The sequence below is a fragment of the Melanotaenia boesemani genome, chromosome 21, assembly GCF_017639745.1.
Source record: "Melanotaenia boesemani isolate fMelBoe1 chromosome 21, fMelBoe1.pri, whole genome shotgun sequence".
NCBI lineage: Eukaryota > Metazoa > Chordata > Actinopteri > Atheriniformes > Melanotaeniidae > Melanotaenia > Melanotaenia boesemani.
Window position 1 is genome coordinate 1,441,069 of NC_055702.1, and position 20,702 is coordinate 1,461,770.

General features: G+C 48.4%; 1 protein-coding gene across 2 annotated transcripts in view; it reads right to left on the minus strand.

The window, feature by feature from the left end:
• The window catches only part of ankfn1 (ankyrin repeat and fibronectin type III domain containing 1), a 137,555-nt gene that overhangs the window by 65,590 nt on the left and 51,263 nt on the right, over positions 1-20,702 (minus strand). For both annotated transcript variants that reach the window (XM_041973998.1, XM_041973997.1), the window contains exon 7: positions 4,320-4,445. In XM_041973998.1, the coding sequence (XP_041829932.1) occupies positions 4,320-4,445 (126 nt within the window). The remainder of the gene's footprint in view (positions 1-4,319; positions 4,446-20,702) is intronic.

Below are 20,702 nucleotides of genomic sequence, written 5' to 3' on the forward strand. Positions count from 1 at the left end.
CGGTGGGACAGAAACTCTGGATCTAGCAGCCAGAACCAGAAACCAGGTCTTACTGTTGCTGTTTGTGGTGAAAAGTTTGATTCCAGCTCTAAAAACTCTGCTAACGTGTTTGACATGAACCATGAATGTCCTGCTGGTTTCCATGGAGACGAAGGAGGTTTATATTGAAGTTTACAGAGATTCAAAGACTTTCAGTAACGTCAGAAAATACAGAGTGATGGACACAATGTTCTCTCTCACACCAAGGTTGCGTAAAAATAAGTAGAGACACATGAAGTAAGATGATAAATAAGAATAAGTGCCAGACAGTTAAAGCTCAAGGTTTGCAAATTTGTGCAGCAGCAAGCGTTTGATCAGTTTTTACAGTATGTCCAGTCCAGAGGGAGGGGCCAGTGGGGGAGGTGGTGAATCAGCATCCTGACAACCAGGCGGATGAAGTTGTGTGACGGTTGCTATGGACCCGTGTCCCTGCAGGCTGATGTAGGACTGTGAGGATCCTCATCGAGCCTACAGGCTCTATGGGTGAGGGGGGTGTGGAGCTCACCTGCTTCCACCTCCAACCAGGCCAGCATATATGCAGCTTCACTCGCTGTCTGTCAGCCCCGGTCTGGATCTGCACCCAGCTCTCACCTGAACCATGTTGCAGGAGAACTTCCATCTGCAGTGAGTGTGTGCTTTTTCTTGTGAGCTGTGTCCCAAGTCAGGGTCTACAGACATCGTAGGCTATGGAGCGTCCTACGTAGTCTACACACTCCAAAGTCCACCTACCGAAATGGGACAGCCTACCTAGCCAACGCGTTTTTTCTGCAGCAGCAACGTAGGACGTTGAATCACTTAAACCTCTGAAATGACTGTTTGCATGTCATAGGACACGTTAGTGAAGGTTAACACCAACCGGTAATGATGTCATAAAAAAACTAAGCTCTCTGAGGCAGGTCCACTCTTCATTAAAAAAATCCACGACTATCACATATTACAGATTTTAACGCCACCGTTTAACAAACGTGTTTTTAATCTACTCGGTTTTGTCGTGTTTCTACTAAAGTATGGTTAAAAAAAGGTTGCTCATTCGCTGCCGTCTTGTGTGCAATGAATTCTGGGAGAAAAGAGGCCGTGAAGGATGCATCACCAGCAGGAGTTCGGGTTTGGGACGGTGCTTGGCGGCACGATGGCGTCCGTAGCCGACGAACCTGCACTTCGACGTGTGCAGACCCTGAACTGGACACGGCTGTAGACCGTGTTAAGAACAGTTACACGCACACGGCTCTCGTGCAGTTCCTGCCTCACCTGTGTTTCCATGGGAGACAAATCCTGCATTTCTGATACCTGCTTAACATGCCTTAATAAAGACGTTTAAACGAGAAACCGGATTCATCCGGGCTGCTGTTGGGTCCCCTGCTCCACCTTCCACTCACTGCTCATTGCAGGGCTTCTTGCAGACGGTGATGCAGCCAAAGCTGCCCCAGCAGAAGGGCAGCATGATGGGGCAAGCTGACGTAACTGGGGCAGAAAAATCTGACTGACGTCTCCAGCGATGCAGAGAAATCGTTTGGATGTGGATTCATTCCAGATTCAGTCTTCCTATCATAAACCATCTTGGGCTTCACTGCTAACGTCTAATTTTTAACGTCAAAGCAACATTTCGCCTGGAAAGATCTCTGATTGCCTTTGAGCTGAAATGGACATTTTACAGCCGACAGCCACTGTGAGGATGAAATGAACCAGCGCTGGCTTTAGTGCACAAATAGAAATATCAATCAAAGCTCTGAATCTCCACACAACCCTTTAAACTCTCCGTTCAATGTGGCAAAGTATCTACTGAAAACATAATGTTCCACAGCCCGAACAGCCATGAAAACGAGGTTCCTGTCAGTTAGTCCTTTCCACCAAGTGCAAATAGAAACGTGTCCTTTAGAGGGTTAAAATGTGAGACGTGTCCACCTGAGACTCTTCCACAGCAGACCTTCATCAACGGTCCACATAAGATTTAACCATCACACCCTACAAGTCTGTAGGGATTTCTGCTTAAACAATGATGACACGTGGAGTTCCCCAGGGCTCCATGTTGGGCCTCCTATTGTTCAGCATCTACACATGGAGTTCTCTTTTCAAGGGATCTGTTTCTGATAAAATTACAATTATAAAATAAAAACAAATACATGGCAGATAATGTGCCAATGAAACAGCAACAAGTTAAAAACAGAAACAAGTTCCCAGCGATGTTTTAACTAAATCACCTGCAAATCTTTTAAAGTCTGGAAACTGTATAACGTGAGGCAGTTTCAGGTCCTTTTCTAACGTATTTCATGATGATGGAGCACGAAAGGAGAAAAGGTGAGAGGGTTCAACACTTATCACTTATTTTCCTGGGTGTTTTCTAAAAGTATAGTTAATAAAATCTAAATGTCCTGATAAAGTTCTTGTACTAAAACAAAGAGGAAAATGTTGAATTTAGTGATGTTAATCGTATTAAATTGCGGTGTATGAACGCACACCCTGCATGAGGTGCTAAAAGGTGCAAATGGTGTTTTTTTGTACTACGTGTAATTCTCATGACAGAGGAACATTAAGTCTTCTCTCTGTCGGTGGAAAATTAGGCAAAAACTGAAAAAACACTGCAATAAATTTTGGTTTACGGCTCCTCTACTGAAAGCTCACATCTCACAGATTCCACAGCTAGAAGTTTCATCTTAATATGACCAAGATTCACCGAACCAGAGGCAGAAGAAGACCCGATTTATGCTGCACGCTTGTAAAAGTCAGAAAACATGTCTTACCTTTGCTGTCTGGCCTCAGAACTTCTATCCAAACAGCATTTAGTTAAAGCTCATATTTTCATCACATGGTGAAACGTCTCCGTTTCATCCTCTGATGTGTTTTTATCTTCTACCGGGAATAAAATGTGACCTGATGAGATTCACTGAATTCTGGTTGACTTACATTTTACACGACATCTTGTTTTTGGAAGAGGAGTTGTCCTAGAAGCAATGAACCAGTTAAGATTCACTGTGTTTTAGGTCTGATCCTGTCTCACCAGGTCTGATCCAGTCTCACCAGGTCTGATCCAGTCTCACCAGGTCTGATCCAGCCTCACCAGGTCTGATCCAGTCTCACCAGGTCTGATCCAGTCTCATCAGGTCTGATCCAGCCTCACCAGGTCTGATCCAGCCTCACCAGGTCTGATCCAGCCTCACCAGGTCTGATCCAGTCTCACCAGGTCTGATCCAGTCTCATCAGGTCTGATCCAGCCTCACCAGGTCTGATCCAGTCTCATCAGGTCTGATCCAGCCTCACCAGGTCTGATCCAGTCTCATCAGGTCTGATCCAGTCTCACCAGGTCTGATCCAGTCTCATCAGGTCTGATCCGGCCTCACCAGGTCTGATCCAGTCTCACCAGGTCTGATCCAGTCTCACCAGGTCTGATCCAGCCTCACCAGGTCTGATCCAGTCTCACCAGGTCTGATCCAGCCTCACCAGGTCTGATCCAGTCTCATCAGGTCTGATCCAGGCTCACCAGGTCTGATCCAGCCTCACCAGGTCTGATCCAGTCTCACCAGGTCTGATCCAGCCTCACCAGGTCTGATCCAGTCTCACCAGGTCTGATCCGGCCTCACCAGGTCTGATCCAGTCTCACCAGGTCTGATCCAGTCTCATCAGGTCTGATCCAGTCTCACCAGGTCTGATCCAGTCTCACCAGGTCTGATCTAGTCTCACCAGGTCTGATCCAGCCTCACCAGGTCTGATCTAGTCTCACCAGGTCTGACCCAGCCTCACCAGGTCTGATCCAGCCTCACCAGGTCTGATCCAGTCTCACCAGGTCTGATACAGTCTCATTTCTTTATGTATTTCCATGAAAACTGGAAACAGCTGCAAAGTTTTAATAAATCCAGAAACCAGTCGCTCCAGTTCTGTGGAGCCAGAAATGAAAAACTACTTTCAGTAGACTCCAGAAACAGTTCTCCAGGATTCTTGAAGGACTTTCCATAACTCTTCTTTGATGGTTCTGCCAGATGAGGTCTGGACCAGGACCGGTAGAACACTGCGTTCTCTCCCGGGTTTCCGGGTCGTGACGATCGGAACGCCGGACTTCGGTTGTCACGCTAGACGATGCGACGACTACAGAGATCACAAAAATCAGCTGATTCCAGCATCACGATCAGGAGACACGTCCTGTTCCTACTGGCTGGAAATCTGCTGGTGGCCCCTCCCCTTCTGCTACCTGGCCGCCATGATGGAGTCAGAAATGACTTGACTGCGGACGTTCAGAGTCCGGGCCAAATCAGGTTCTATTGAGTGTGTTTTTGTGTGTGTGCTCCCACCTGTCCAGGCTGAGTGAGGATCGCGGGATTCCCGAGTAATAGAAAGGCTTCAGGTCTCGGATCAGACCATCTCCGGCTGGTCTCTGGTTCCACCTCTGGGCCAGTCGGTAGATCTTACTGTCGGACCTGACAGAAAGGAGGAGGAGGGTTAATCTGCAAGCTCTGAAAGTTCCAACACTTTGACCCGAAACTCATCCACAGATACACGACAGTCCCTGAACACAGCACGATCCCTTCAGGTGTCTACAGACAGAAAACCTGAACCTCATGGACAAGTTGAGACGCAGCCTGACTTCTGCAGCAAAACTCAACAAGAACAGAATCCAGATCAGAAAAACCAGGAAAGCCACCTAGACCAGAACCAGACCAGGTCTCCGCTCCACACGAGACACCTGAAGCCTAAAGTCTCATCAAAGAAGTGAAAAAATCCATCAGGTGGATTTGAAAGCCCGTCTGAAGTTGGACTGCTTCTGCTGGTTCTGATACTCACTACCAGGCTGTTCAGCAGCAGATCTGTCCCAGCCTCCGAGCCACCTCTGCCGGGTTCAGCCTCTCTGACTGATGCATCCTGGCTGCTTCTGGCTCTCCAGAGCTCCAGATCATATCTGGAGGGGGGGCTCTGGGTGCCCCCACACCTGCTGCTCGGTCCTGGGTTTAAACCCGTCTGAGCTCGTCTGTCTGCTGCCGAGCGCCGGGAACACCTGTTCACCACGAACGCATCGGCACGCTCACCAGTTAACACACACACCGAGTGGAGAGAGAGGAGGAGGAGGAGAAGGAGGAGGAGTAACAACATGGGGATGCTGGAGAGGAGCGAATAGACGAGTGTGTTCAGTTAAAGCGCTCACACACACTCACACACACTCACTATGGTAATGTGTTGGAGGAGGGACGGCAGCTTCAGGCTCTGAGAGGCTGCAAACAAAAGAGGCCGAACAAGGAGGGATGGAGGGATGAAGGGATGGAGGGATGAAGTGATGGAGGGATGAATTGATGAAGTGATGGAGGGATGAAGTGATGGAGGGATGGAGGAATGAAGTGATGGAGGGATGGAGGAATGAAGTGATGAAGTGATGGAGGGATGAATTGATGAAGTGATGGAGGGATGAAGTGATGGAGGGATGGAGGAATGAAGTGATGGAGGGATGGACGGATGAAGTGATGGAGGGATGGAGGGATGAAGGGATGGAGGGATGAAGTGATGAAGTGATGGAGGGATGAAGTGATGGAGGGATGAATTGATGAAGTGATGGAGGGATGAAGTGATAGAGGGATGAATTGATGAAGTGATGGAGGGATGGAGGGATGAAGGGATGGAGGGATGAAGTGATGGAGGGATGAATTGATGAAGTGATGGAGGGATGAAGTGATGGAGGGATGGAGGAATGAAGTGATGAAGTGATGGAGGGATGAAGTGATGGAGGGATGAATTGATGAAGTGATGGAGGGATGAAGTGATGGAGGGATGGAGGAATGAAGTGATGGAGGGATGGACGGATGGAGTGATGGGGGAATGAAGTGATGAAGTGATGGAGGGATGAATTGATGAAGTGATGGAGGGATGAAGTGATGGAGTGATGGAGGGATGAAGTGATGGAGTGATGAAGTGATAGAGGGATGAAGTGATGGAGTGATGGAGGGATGAAGTGATGGAGTGATGAAGTGATAGAGGGATGAAGTGATGGAGGGATGGAGGAATGAAGTGATGAAGTGATGGAGGGATGAAGTGATGGAGGGATGAATTGATGAAGTGATGGAGGGATGAAGTGATGAAATGATGGAGGGATGAAGTGATGGAGGGATGAATTGATGAAGTGATGGAGGGATGGAGGAATGAAGTGATGGAGGGATGGACGGATGGAGTGATGGGGGAATGAAGTGATGAAGTGATGGAGGGATGAATTGATGAAGTGATGGAGGGATGAAGTGATGGAGGGATGGAGGAATGAAGTGATGGAGGGATGAATTGATGAAATGATGGAGGGATGGAGGGATGAAGTGATGGAGGGATGGAGGAATGAAGTGATGGAGGGATGGAGGAATGAAGTGATAGAGGGATGAAGTGATGGAGTGATGGAGGGATGAAGTGATGGAGTGATGAAGTGATGGAGGGATGAAGTGATGGAGGGATGGAGGAATGAAGTGATGGAGGGATGAAGTGATGGAGGGATGAATTGATGAAGTGATGGAGGGATGAAGTGATGGAGGGATGGAGGAATGAAGTGATGGAGGGATGGACGGATGGAGTGATGGGGGAATGAAGTGATGAAGTGATGGAGGGATGAATTGATGAAGTGATGGAGGGATGAAGTGATGGAGGGATGGAGGAATGAAGTGATGGAGGGATGAATTGATGAAATGATGGAGGGATGGAGGGATGAAGTGATGGAGGGATGGAGGAATGAAGTGATGGAGGGATGAATTGATGAAATGATGGAGGGATGGAGGGATGAATTGATGAAGTGATGGAGGGATGAAGTGATGGAGTGATGAAGTGATGGAGGGATGAAGTGATGGAGGGATGGAGGAATGAAGTGATGAAGTGATGGAGGGAGAAGACGGACAGAATGCTGCATATCTGTCTTTTCCACAGGGCAGACAGGAACTTCTGGTCCAGTGGAGAAGCTGCCATCAGAGGAAAGAACCAGGAGATCCGAACCAGGAGGTGAAGAGGTGACACCACGTCGCCGGGAGGCTTATTTCATCACATCTGACACATCAGACCGTGAGTTGTGGCTTAAGAACTGGACTTCCTTCGCTCTGTCTTCTCAACCAGACCTCCGACGAGGAAACGCCTCACTGCCCTGAAGCTTGTCACATATTCCACCAGAAACCAGAACTCTGTTCTTGTTCTCCAGGCCACAAGAAGAAGAAAAAGTTAATTTCATTCTCCACCAGAAGCTCGTCCATGATGGGGCAGGGTTACTGCAGGAGGGGTGTCCGTGTCTTTGTGGTCAACGTACGATCGACTCGATTGGCAGCCATCTTGGTACAGTGCTGCTCATCCGTTTAATATATTAAACGTATGAGGAACGAGGCGCCTCGACTGTTTAAATGATCACAAATCAATCAACTGTCAGCTTTTGAGCTTTCCTTTGATTTTGTGTTGTGGATACTTGGCTGTAATGTTAAGGTCGACTAATGTTTGAGAGTTGCTTGTGCGTGCTAAGCTAACATCTCGTCTTTTTAACCAGCACCACACTCAAACATTTTGATTTTCTCTAATTGGACCCGGGAAAGGACTTGGAACATGGTTCTCTTGTCTTGTTGTACCACATGCTGTCATTTAACACATGCTAAACATGCTAACATGCATGTGTTAGCATGTTTAGCATAATATAACAGAAGATACTAAGACGTTAGCATGTGTTAGCATGGTGGTGCCACACAAGTTCCGATTTAACTAAAACTAAATATCAATAACAGGTCACGGATCCTCCTGAAATCCAGCAGCTGACTGGCTAAGATCCTGCAGGTATGAGGAGATCTGTGTCTTTGTGTGCTTATAGTTCAGACAAAGGCCTGGTGGGAGGACGGGAAGCTGTTGCTCTGGTTCGATACCTTTATGTTGCTCTTATCTGCTGCTGCAGCTGTGGATGTGTCGGTCCACATTTAGCTCTGGTGGTGTAAATATCAGAGGAGCAGATCATCATCATCAAGACCAGGAGGACCGGCACGTTCAGGTCCAGTCCAGCTGATCAGAGGTACGGAAGATAATTTGTATCTACACCCACCGTCTTCATCAGGACCACCTTCTAGTACCGGGTCGTCCTCTTCATCGGGTCCACCTTCTAGTACCGGGTCGTCCTCTTCGTCGGGACCGCCTTCTAGTACCGGGTCGTCCTCTTCATCGGGACCGCCTTCTAGTACCGGGTTGTCCTCTTTGCCGGGACCGCCTTCTAGTACCGGGTCGTCCTCTTCGTCGGGACCGCCTTCTAGTACCGGGTCGTCCTCTTCATCAGGACCGCCTTCTAGTACCGGGTCGTCCTCTTCATCGGGACCACCTTCTAGTATTGGGTCGTCCTCTTCACCAGGACCGCCTTCTAGTACCGGGTCGTCCTCTTCATCGGGACCGCCTTCTAGTACCGGGTCGTCCTCTTTGCCGGGACCGCCTTCTAGTACCGGGTCGTCCTCTTCGTCGGGACCGCCTTCTAGTACCGGGTCTTCCTCTTCACCAGGACCGCCTTCTAGTACCGGGTCGTCCTCTTCATCAGGACCACCTTCCAGTACCGGGTCTTCCTCTTCATCAGGACCACCTTCTAGTACCGGGTCGTTAAAAATCTCTGATAATGTTGATTGAACTCAGAAATAACCTCTTACTGGGGTTGCGAGGGGCCCATGTGAGACCTCACTGCTAGTTCAGTTACTTCTTATTATTACTAGTATAAACTGTAAATTGATATTAGTAGTAAAATTATTTCTGGCCAGTTGCTTGTCTCCACTTTTAGAAGATGAAGGATTCTACTTTCATAATTCATCTGGAGAAACTTTAATGTAAAATAAATGAAACTTAAACTGATTTTACATCCTGTTATTTTTAGTAAAGCTTGGACACAAAACAGCCGGATGTGAGTCAGAGGTTGTCTGGATTCATGACCTCAGCATGAACCTGTGTGTCCATCAGCCCCGTCTCAACATCCTCCCCACAACTAAAGGTTCGTAGAAGAAGAGGACTGCGCAGAGGACGAAAACGAAGAAAAGGAAGATTTTCTTTCCTGGTTCTGGTCCTGATGGAGGTTTCCCTTCCTGGTTTTGATCCTGATGGAGGTTTTCCTTCTTGATTCTGGTTCTGATAAAGGGTTTCCTTCATGATTCTGGTCCTGATGAAAATTTTCCTTCCTGGTCCTGATGGAGATTTTCTTTCCTGGTTCTGGTCCTGATGGAGGTTTTCCTTCCTGGTTCTGGTCGTGATGAAGTTTTTCCTCCTGGTTCTGATCCTGATGGAGATTTTCCTTCCTGGTTCTGGTCCTGATGGGGGTTTCCCTCCCTGGTTCTGATCCTGATGGAGGTTTTCTTTCCTGGTTCTGGTCCTGATGGAGGTTTTCCTTCCTGGTTCTGGTCGTGATGACGTTTTTCCTCCTGGCTCTGGTCCTGGTGGAGGTTTTCCTTCTTGATTCTGGTCCTGATGAAGGTTTTCTTTCCTGGTCCTGGTCCTGATGAAGGTTTCCCTTCCTGGTTTTGATCCTGATGGAGGTTTTTCTTCCTGGTCCTGATGGAGTTGTTCCTTCCGGGTTCTGGTCCTGGTTTTGAATGTTTTCCTTCCTGGTTCTGGTCCTGATGGAGGTTTTCCTTCCTGGTTCTGGTCCTGATGGCGGTTTTCCTTCCTGGTTCTGGTCCTGATGGAGGTTTTCCTTCCTGGTTCTCGTCCTGATGGAGGTTTTCCTCCTGGCTCTCGTCCTGGTGGAGGTTTTCCTTCTTGATTCTGGTCCTGATGAAGGTTTTCTTTCCTGGTCCTGATGAAGGTTTCATTTCCTGGTTTTGATCCTGATGGAGATTTTCCTTCCGGGTTCTGGTCCTGGTTTTGAATGTTTTCCTTCCTGGTTCTGGTCCTGATGGGGGTTTTCCTTCCTGGTTCTGGTCCTGATGGAGTTTTTCCTCCTGGTTCTGATCCTGATGGAGATTTTCCTTCCTGGTTCTGGTCCTGATGGGGGTTTCCCTCCCTGGTTCTGATCCTGATGGAGGTTTTCTTTCCTGGTTCTGGTCCTGATGGAGGTTTTCCTTCCTGGTTCTGGTCGTGATGACGTTTTTCCTCCTGGCTCTGGTCCTGGTGGAGGTTTTCCTTCTTGATTCTGGTCCTGATGAAGGTTTTCTTTCCTGGTCCTGATGAAGGTTTCCCTTCCTGGTTTTGATCCTGATGGAGGTTTTTCTTCCTGGTCCTGATGGAGTTTTTCCTTCCGGGTTCTGGTCCTGGTTTTGAATGTTTTCCTTTCTGGTTCTGGTCCTGATGGAGGTTTTCCTTCCTGGTTCTGGTCCTGATGGCGGTTTTCCTTCCCGGTTCTGGTCCTGATGGAGGTTTTCCTTCCTGGTTCTCGTCCTAAAGGAGGTTTTTTCTCCTGGCTCTCGTCCTGGTGGAGGTTTTCCTTCTTGATTCTGGTCCTGATGAAGGTTTCATTTCCTGGTCCTGATAAAGGTTTCATTTCCTGGTGTTGATCCTGATGGAGATTTTCCTTCCGGGTTCTGGTCCTGGTTTTGAATGTTTTCCTTCCTGGTTCTGGTCCTGATGGGGGTTTTCCTTCCTGGTTCTGGTCCTGATGGAGTTTTCCTCCTGGTTCTGGTCCTGATGGAGTTTTCCTCCTGGTTCTGGTCCTGATGGAGGTTTTCCTTCCTGGTTCTGGTCCTGATGGAGTTTTCCTCCTGGTTCTGGTCCTGATGGAGTTTTCCTCCTGGTTCTGGTCCTGATGGAGGTTTTCCTTCCTGGCTCTGGTCCCGATGGAGATTTTCTTTCCTGGATCTCGTCCTGATGGAGGTTTTCCTCCTGGTTCTGGTCCTGATGGAGGTTTTCCTCCTGGTTCCGGTCCTGATGGAGGTTTTCCTTCCTGGTTCTGGTCCCGATGGAGGTTTTCCTTCCTGGTTCTGGTCCTGATGGAGGTTTTCCTCCTGGTTCTGGTCTTGATGGAGGTTTTCCTTCCTGGTTCTGGTCCTGATGGAGGTTTTCCTTCCTGGTTCTGGTCCCGATGGATTTTCCTTCCTGGTTCTTGTCCTGATGGAGGTTTTCCTCCTGGTTCTGGTCTTGATGGAGGTTTTCCTTCCTGGTTCTCGTCCTGATGGAGGTTTTCCTCCTGGTTCCGGTCCTGATGGAGGTTTTCCTTTCTGGTTCTGGTTCCGAAGGAGGTTTTCGTTCCTGGTTCTCGTCCTGATGGAGGTTTTCCTCCTGGTTCTGGTCTTGATGGAGGTTTTCCTTCCTGTTCTCGTCCTGATGGAGATTTTCCTCCTGGTTCTGGTCCTGATGGAGGTTTCCCTCCCTGGTTCTGATCCTGATGGAGGTTTTCTTTCCTGGTTCTGGTCCTGATGGAGATTTTCCTTCCTGGTTCTAGTCGTGATGAAGTTTTTCCTCCTGGTTCTGGTCCTGATGGAGGTTTTCCTTCCTGGTTCTGGTCCTGATGGAGGTTTTCCTCCTGGCTCTCGTCCTGGTGGAGGTTTTCTTTCTTGATTCTGGTCCTGATGAAGGTTTTCTTTCCTGGTCCTGATGAAGGTTTCCCTTCCTGGTTCTGGTCCTGATGGAGTTTTTCCTTCCGGGTTCTGGTCCTGGTTTTGAATGTTTTCCTTCCTGGTTCTGGTCCTGATGGGGGTTTTCCTTCCTGGTTCTGGTCCTGATGGAGTTTTCCTCCTGGTTCCGGTCCTGATGGCGGTTTTCCTTCCTGGTTCTGGTCCTGATGGAGGTTTTCCTTCCTGGTTCTCGTCCTGATGGAGGTTTTCCTCCTGGCTCTCGTCCTGGTGGAGGTTTTCCTTCTTGATTCTGGTCCTGATGAAGGTTTTCTTTCCTGGTCCTGATGAAGGTTTCATTTCCTGGTTTTGATCCTGATGGAGATTTTCCTTCCGGGTTCTGGTCCTGGTTTTGAATGTTTTCCTTCCTGGTTCTGGTCCTGATGGGGGTTTTCCTTCCTGGTTCTGGTCCTGATGGAGTTTTTCCTCCTGGTTCTGATCCTGATGGAGATTTTCCTTCCTGGTTCTGGTCCTGATGGGGGTTTCCCTCCCTGGTTCTGATCCTGATGGAGGTTTTCTTTCCTGGTTCTGGTCCTGATGGAGGTTTTCCTTCCGGGTTCTGGTCCTGGTTTTGAATGTTTTCCTTTCTGGTTCTGGTCCTGATGGAGGTTTTCCTTCCTGGTTCTGGTCGTGATGACGTTTTTCCTCCTGGCTCTGGTCCTGGTGGAGGTTTTCCTTCTTGATTCTGGTCCTGATGAAGGTTTTCTTTCCTGGTCCTGGTCCTGATGAAGGTTTCCCTTCCTGGTTTTGATCCTGACGGAGGTTTTTCTTCCTGGTCCTGATGGAGTTTTTCCTTCCGGGTTCTGGTCCTGGTTTTGAATGTTTTCCTTTCTGGTTCTGGTCCTGATGGAGGTTTTCCTTCCTGGTTCTGGTCCTGATGGCGGTTTTCCTTCCCGGTTCTGGTCCTGATGGAGGTTTTCCTTCCTGGTTCTCGTCCTGATGGAGGTTTTCCTCCTGGCTCTCGTCCTGGTGGAGGTTTTCCTTCTTGATTCTGGTCCTGATGAAGGTTTTCTTTCCTGGTCCTGATAAAGGTTTCATTTCCTGGTGTTGATCCTGATGGAGATTTTCCTTCCGGGTTCTGGTCCTGGTTTTGAATGTTTTCCTTCCTGGTTCTGGTCCTGATGGGGGTTTTCCTTCCTGGTTCTGGTCCTGATGGAGTTTTCCTCCTGGTTCTGGTCCTGATGGAGTTTTCCTCCTGGTTCTGGTCCTGATGGAGGTTTTCCTTCCTGGTTCTGGTCCCGATGGAGATTTTCTTTCCTGGATCTCGTCCTGATGGAGGTTTTCCTCCTGGTTCTGGTCTTGATGGAGGTTTTCCTTCCTGGTTCTCGTCCTGATGGAGGTTTTCCTCCTGGTTCCGGTCCTGATGGAGGTTTTCCTTCCTGGTTCTGGTCCCGATGGAGGTTTTCCTTCCTGGTTCTGATCCTGATGGAGGTTTTCCTCCTGGTTCTGGTCTTGATGGAGGTTTTCCTTCCTGGTTCTGGTCCTGATGGAGGTTTTCCTTCCTGGTTCTGGTCCCGATGGATTTTCCTTCCTGGTTCTTGTCCTGATGGAGGTTTTCCTCCTGGTTCTGGTCTTGATGGAGGTTTTCCTTCCTGGTTCTCGTCCTGATGGAGGTTTTCCTCCTGGTTCCGGTCCTGATGGAGGTTTTCCTTTCTGGTTCTGGTTCCGAAGGAGGTTTTCGTTCCTGGTTCTCGTCCTGATGGAGGTTTTCCTCCTGGTTCTGGTCTTGATGGAGGTTTTCCTTCCTGTTCTCGTCCTGATGGAGATTTTCCTCCTGGTTCTGGTCCTGATGGAGGTTTCCCTCCCTGGTTCCGATCCTGATGGAGGTTTTCTTTCCTGGTTCTGGTCCTGATGGAGATTTTCCTTCCTGGTTCTAGTCGTGATGAAGTTTTTCCTCCTGGTTCTGGTCCTGATGGAGGTTTTCCTTCCTGGTTCTGGTCCTGATGGAGGTTTTCCTCCTGGCTCTCGTCCTGGTGGAGGTTTTCCTTCTTGATTCTGGTCCTGATGGAGGTTTTCTTTCCTGGTCCTGATGAAGGTTTCCCTTCCTGGTTTTGATCCTGATAGAGTTTTTCCTTCCGGGTTCTGTTCCTGGTTTTGAATGTTTTCCTTCCTGGTTCTGGTCCTGATGGGGGTTTTCCTTCCTGGTTCTGGTCCTGATGGAGTTTTCCTCCTGGTTCCGGTCCTGATGGAGGTTTTCCCTCTGGTTCTGGTCCCGATGGAGATTTTCTTTCCTGGTTCTAGTCCTGATGGAGGTTTTCCTCCTGGTTCTGGTCTTGATGGAGGTTTTCCCACCCTGGTTCTCGTCCTGATGGAGGTTTTCCTTCCTGGTTCCGGTCCTGATGGAGGTTTTCCTTCCTGGTTCTAGTCCTGATGGTGATTTTCCTCCTGGTTCTGGTCCTGATGGAGTTTTCCTCCTGGTTCTGGTCCTGATGGAGGTTTTCCTTCCTGGTTCTGGTCCCGATGGAGATTTTCCTTCCTGGTTCTCGTCCTGATGGAGGTTTTCCTCCTGGTTCTGGTCTTGATGGAGGTTTTCCTTCCTGGTTCTCATCCTGATGGAGGTTTTCCTCCTGGTTCTGGTCTTGATGGAGGTTTTCCTTCCTGGTTCTCGTCCTGATGGAGGTTTTCCTCCTGGTTCCGGTCCTGATGGAGGTTTTCCTTCCTGGTTCTGGTTCCGAAGGAGGTTTTCGTTCCTGGTTCTCGTCCTGATGGAGGTTTTCCTCCTGGTTCTGGTCTTGATGGAGGTTTTCCTTCCTGTTCTCGTCCTGATGGAGATTTTCCTCCTGGTTCTGGTCCTGATGGAGGTTTCCCTCCCTGGTTCTGATCCTGATGGAGGTTTTCTTTCCTGGTTCTGGTCCTGATGGAGATTTTCCTTCCTGGTTCTAGTCGTGATGAAGTTTTTCCTCCTGGTTCTGGTCCTGATGGAGGTTTTCCTTCCTGGTTCTGGTCCTGATGGAGGTTTTCCTCCTGGCTCTCGTCCTGGTGGAGGTTTTCTTTCTTGATTCTGGTCCTGATGAAGGTTTCCCTTCCTGGTTCTGGTCCTGATGGAGTTTTTCCTTCCGGGTTCTGGTCCTGGTTTTGAATGTTTTCCTTCCTGGTTCTGGTCCTGATGGGGGTTTTCCTTCCTGGTTCTGGTCCTGATGGAGTTTTCCTCCTGGTTCCGGTCCTGATGGAGGTTTTCCCTCTGGTTCTGGTCCCGATGGAGGTTTTCCTCCTGGTTCCGGTCCTGATGGAGGTTTTCCTTCCTGGTTCTGGTCCCGATGGAGGTTTTCCTTCCTGGTTCTGATCCTGATGGAGGTTTTCCTCCTGGTTCTCGTCCTGATGGAGATTTTCCTCCTGGTTCTGGTCCTGATGGAGGTTTCCCTCCCTGGTTCTGATCCTGATGGAGGTTTTCTTTCCTGGTTCTGGCCCTGATGGAGATTTTCCTTCCTGGTTCTAGTCGTGATGAAGTTTTTCCTCCTGCTTCTGGTCCTGATGGAGGTTTTCCTTCCTGGTTCTGGTCCTGATGGAGGTTTTCCTCCTGGCTCTCGTCCTGGTGGAGGTTTTCTTTCTTGATTCTGGTCCTGATGAAGGTTTTCTTTCCTGGTCCTGATGAAGGTTTCCCTTCCTGGTTTTGATCCTGATGGAGTTTTTCCTTCCGGGTTCTGGTCCTGGTTTTGAATGTTTTCCTTCCTGGTTCTGGTCCTGATGGGGGTTTTCCTTCCTGGTTCTGGTCCTGATGGAGTTTTCCTCCTGGTTCCGGTCCTGATGGAGGTTTTCCCTCTGGTTCTGGTCCCGATGGAGATTTTCTTTCCTGGTTCTCGTCTTGATGGAGGTTTTCCTCCTGGTTCTGGTCTTGATGGAGGTTTTCCCACCCTGGTTCTCGTCCTGATGGAGGTTTTCCTTCCTGGTTCCGGTCCTGATGGAGGTTTTCCTTCCTGGTTCTAGTCCTGATGAAGATTTTCCTCCTGGTTCTGGTCTTGATGGAGTTTTCCTCCTGGTTCTGGTCCTGATGGAGATTTTCCTTCCTGGTTCTCGTCCTGATGGAGGTTTTCCTTCCTGGTTCTCGTCCTGATGGAGGTTTTCCTCCTGGTTCTGGTCTTGATGGAGGTTTTCCTTCCTGGTTCTCGTTCCATATTGAGATTTTCCTCCTGGTTCTGGTCCTGATGGAGGTTTTCCTTCCTGGTTCTCGTCCTGATGGAGATTTTCCTCCTGGTTCTGGTCCTGATGGAGGTTTTCCTTCCTGGTTCTCGTCCTGATGGAGGTTTTCCTCCTGGTTCTGGTCCTGATAGAGGTTTTCCTTCCTGGTTCTGGTCCTGATGAAGTTTTTCCTCCTGGTTCTGGTCCTGATGGAGGTTTTCCTTACTGGTTCTGATCTTGATTGAGGTTTTCCTCCAGGTTCTGGTACTGGTTTTGAAGGTTTTCCTTCCTGGTCCTGGTCTGAACGGGTTTATATGAACCCAGGTATTTTAAGCTGGATTTGTTCTAAGTAGATTATAACTGGACTGAACGTGTGAATTTATTGAGACGAAGATGTCTGGGTCTGTTTTCTCATTCTTGGTGCGACTCTTCCCTGAAGGTCTGTCTGTACATGATGTTCAGTCTGTTTTTCTGGGGCTGTGGGGGGGAATCAAACCTTATTTCCAGTGATGGATTAACTTGTTTTACTGGTGAGGAATCTCTGATTCAGGATTTAGTATCAGAGACTGTGGTGCTCAGACTTCAGAAAGAAAAAGTGAAGAAAACAAGCAGCGTTCCACATCAGAGCATTAATTCCAGAACGTTCCTGGTTTATCTGCATCAGCGTGCAGCTGCGTCTGCAGCCAACAAACATCTGAAACAAAGAATCCTCCGGCATCCTGCCAGCCTCCGTCAAGGAGACGAGCCGCTGCCGCTCATTGGCTCAGAGGGCCGCTCTGTTTCCATGGATCCCACTGAAAGGCAACAGGTGAAGAAGAAGAGGATGAGGAGGAGGGTGGAGACGGAGAAATGTCCTCATCTAAACATTTACAGATGTTTCCATCTTTACTCCAGCAGAAAACCGAGGAGGAAGAGTCATTTTCAGCTGGAGGAAGACCCCCATGTGTTAAAACTAATTCACACATCTGAATCTGCTGCTTCTGTTGGGATGGAGCTGGTGGAGATGAGGAGGAGGAGGAGGAGGAGGAGGAGGCAGCATGTCCATCACAGACGGCAGGAACATCAGGAGGGAACAGTTTCACATAAAACCTCAACACGAACTTTCTGAGACTTGAAACTGATGAACATGGCGAAGCCGGGTCCAAGTTCTCAGGGTCACTAAGGTGCTTAACTTTAACCCGCTGGGTCGCCATGGTAACAGCAGTTTCCGTTTGGTTTAAGATCAAATCATCTGAAAGAACCTGATTCCATCATCTTCCTTTCGATCACGCGCTGATAATCAGATTGATTCTGTGATGTTTCTGACTCGGAACCAGAACCAGGACCTGAACGTCGACTCAGGTCGGACCAGAACTCCATGATGGATCAAGAAGAGATAAATATTCAGACCAAAAGAGCAGCTTCGTGCAGGTTGTGTGTCGTGTAACCATGGCAACCACGCTGCCATCTAATGATGCTAAATAAGCGCCATGAAGTTTTCAGCTGCTGAAATCTGATCAGAGTTATAAAATGTTCACATGACGGAAAAGAAAAATTAATATGTTTCTATTGGTAGGCATAAAGCAGGTTATTGTCCACGGAGATGAGACATGGAGGGAGGACCCGAGCGGAGAGGCCTCCATCTCGTCTCTTCTCCACCTAATGATGCCGTTTATAGCGTGCAGATTCATTCATCTTGAACTTGGCTAACAGTGTTAGCATTGCTCACCAAGCATCTCCACATATTGATGGTGGTTATTGGAGTTGTTTCCATCAACACATCCTCTCTGATCAGAAAGCAGGGGGCAGCCGAGGCCTGTGTGAGGAGTAAATCCTGTAGAAGTTCATACAGCGTCTAAAGACCTCAGACCTTCAGATGGGAGGCCGAGGAGAGCGAGCGGTCCGACAGGAGGGAACCAATCAGACACCTAACGTATAAACGTAACACTGACTCTGTCCTCGTATGATACGATCACACAACATGAGAAGAAATGATGCTGTGTCCTGGTCCTGTCCATCGTTGTCTTGGTAACTGGATGCTGATGATGGAGCTCTGCTATCAGTCTCACACGTTTGACTCTACGTCCAATCACTGGCTGAAGGAGCGGCCATTTTTGTTAGCTTCAGGAACATTTTCATAAAGACGTAACATGAGTACTGTTTTCAATGATGGCTGCCATGTTTCGCTTGTTTTGCTTTGTTTGTCTGGATCTGACACAAGGATGCAGGTCTAGATAGGTCCTAGATTTCTACCTGCTTCCATTCGGACATGACACCGTTTTCATCAGGATTCTGTGTCACGCAACACAAAACATCATGCTTCTTGTTTTATTCACTTGTTTGAATAAAGTGTGCAAAATATGAGAGGCTGGTGGAGAGGGTGGAGGAGTGGCTGGTGGAGAGGAAGGTGCAGAGGTGGGAGGAGCCAATCATATAAGCTAAAATGGGTTATAAGGCGGGACTTATAGTAGCAGATAGAGGAGAATGTGTTATAGTGGAGAAAACTCTGGATGGGTGGGTGGATGGATGGACGGACGAACGGATGGGTGGGTGGGTGGATGGATGGACCGGTGGATGGATGGATGGATGGATGGACGGGTGGATGGATGGATGGACGGGTGGATGGATGGACGGACGGACGGACGGATGGATGGATGGATGGACGAGTGGATGGATGGATGGACAGGTGGACGGACGGATGGGTGGGTGGGTGGGTGGACGGACGGACGGATGGACAGATGGACGGGTGGATGGATGGATGGACAGATGGATGAATGGACGGACGGACGGACGGATGGATGGATGGACGGGTGGATGGATGGATGGATGGACGGACGGACGGACGGATGGATGGACGGGTGGATGGATGGATGGATGGACGGACGGACGGACGGGTGGGTGGATGGATGGGTGGGTGGATGGATGGACGGACGGACGGGTGGGTGGACGGGTGGATGGATGGATGGATGGATGGATGGACGGACGGACGGACGGGTGGATGGATGGATGGATGGACGGACGGACGGGTGGGTGGATGGACGGGTGGGTGGATGGATTGATTGATGTTGGAAACCTTTCTACTATTTAGACTCTGTTGGTAGTTTTATAACCTAGTTATAATAACCAGGTTAGTTGAGTTATACAGCACACCTTGGATATCCACATTTCGGTTGCTAGAAGAAGAAAAAGGAAACGTTCGAATGAAGGAACGTTTTTCAGATTATTCCTGGATCCCTGCTTGGGTCACTGTTATTGGCTCATTGATCACTAAATCGATGAAGACTGATGATCGTTGCGCTCTTCCAGCCAGCGCTTAGATGAATAGTTGGATGAGTGAGACTGACAGCAGATGTCTATCATCAGCTCCTGGTTACCAGGACAACGATGGACCGGGACACTGAGACAGAAAAATGAGATCCAGCCCCATGAAGACATGTTCCATTCTTTCATGCTTTCTTTCATTCATTCGTGTGTTAATGTTTCTGAGCCCGTGTTCAGGATTAGTTCCTTCCTGCTGGACTGCTCGCCTCCCTCGGCCTCCCATCTGAAACTCTGAGGTCTTTAGACGCTGCAGGTGTAATTTCATCCTCACACACAGGCTTCAGATACCATCTGGTATTTTGGTTTGTTTGGACCAAATCAGAGAGGCTGTGTTAATGCATGTCACTCATCTCCACATGTCATGAGAGGTCAAAATCTCAGCAGACAGTGAAGGCATCTGCTGCTTTCACTGCCTGCAGCTGCAGAAACTAGAGTTCAGTTTGGAGGAACGGACGTGTTAAAGAAGATAATTCTTCTCTTAGCTGAAGCTCTGATGGAGAAGCTCCAAAAAACTCATCCTATTTGTTATTGTGGGAGGAGTTAACGGATGAAGAGCAGAAACCCTGCAGAGATCTCCTCCTCCTCCTCCTGCTCCTCCTGTTAGTCATGTTCAGTTTACAGGTCGCTGCAGCCGGAGCAGCGACTCCTCACATCAGGTCCTCCTGTCTGCTGGGTGGAGGCGTTGGTGTTGTCACGACTCTGCAGTTCAGCAGACAGACATGACTTCATGGCGTGTTCAGTGTGTAGGAGTTGTCCACAGAGTGTGTGACGGCGAGGAAATGACTCGCATCCATCACAGAGATGCTGCATCGGTGGCATCCTGCTCAGCTCCGCGCTGCAGGTGGATGATGGTGGAAAACCTGCAGGAGATCCTACAGCACACACTATGTCTGTACACACTAGCAAGCAGCACACCTGAGACTTTACTAAACCCTAGGACCATGTTACTAGTTACTAGGATTACTTTACTAAACCCTAGGACTGTGTTACTAGTTACTACAACTACTTTACTAAACCCTAGGACAGTGTTTCTAGGTACTAGGATTACTTTACTAAACCCTAGGACCATGTTACTAGTTACTAGGATTACTTTACTAAACCCTAGGACCATGTTACTAGTTACTAGGATTACTTTACTAAACCCTAGGACCGTGTTACTAGTTACTACAACTACTTTACTAAACCCTAGGACCGTGTTACTAGGTACTAGGATTACTTTACTAAACCCTAGGACCATGTTACTAGTTACTAGGATTACTTTACTAAACCCTAGGACTGTGTTACTAGTTACTAGGATTACTTTACTAAACCCTAGGACTGTGTTACTAGTTACTACAACTATTTTACTGAACCCTGGGACCATGTTACTAGAAATACTTTACTAAACCCTAGGACCATGTTACTAGTTACTAGGATTACTTTACTAAACCCTAGGACCGTGTTACTAGTTACTAGGATTACTTTACTAAACCCTAGGACCGTGTTACTAGTTACTAGGATTACTTTACTAAACCCTAGGACCATGTTACTAGTTACTACACCTACTTTACTAAACCCTAGGACCGTGTTACTAGTTACTAGGATTACTTTACTAAACCCTAGGATCGTGTTACTAGTTTCTAGGATTACTTTACTAAACCCTAGGATGGTGTTACTAGTTACTAGGACTCCTTTACTAAACCCTAGGACCGTGTTACTAGTTACTAGGACTACTTTACTAAACCCTAGGACCGTGTTACTAGTTACTAGGATTACTTTACTAAA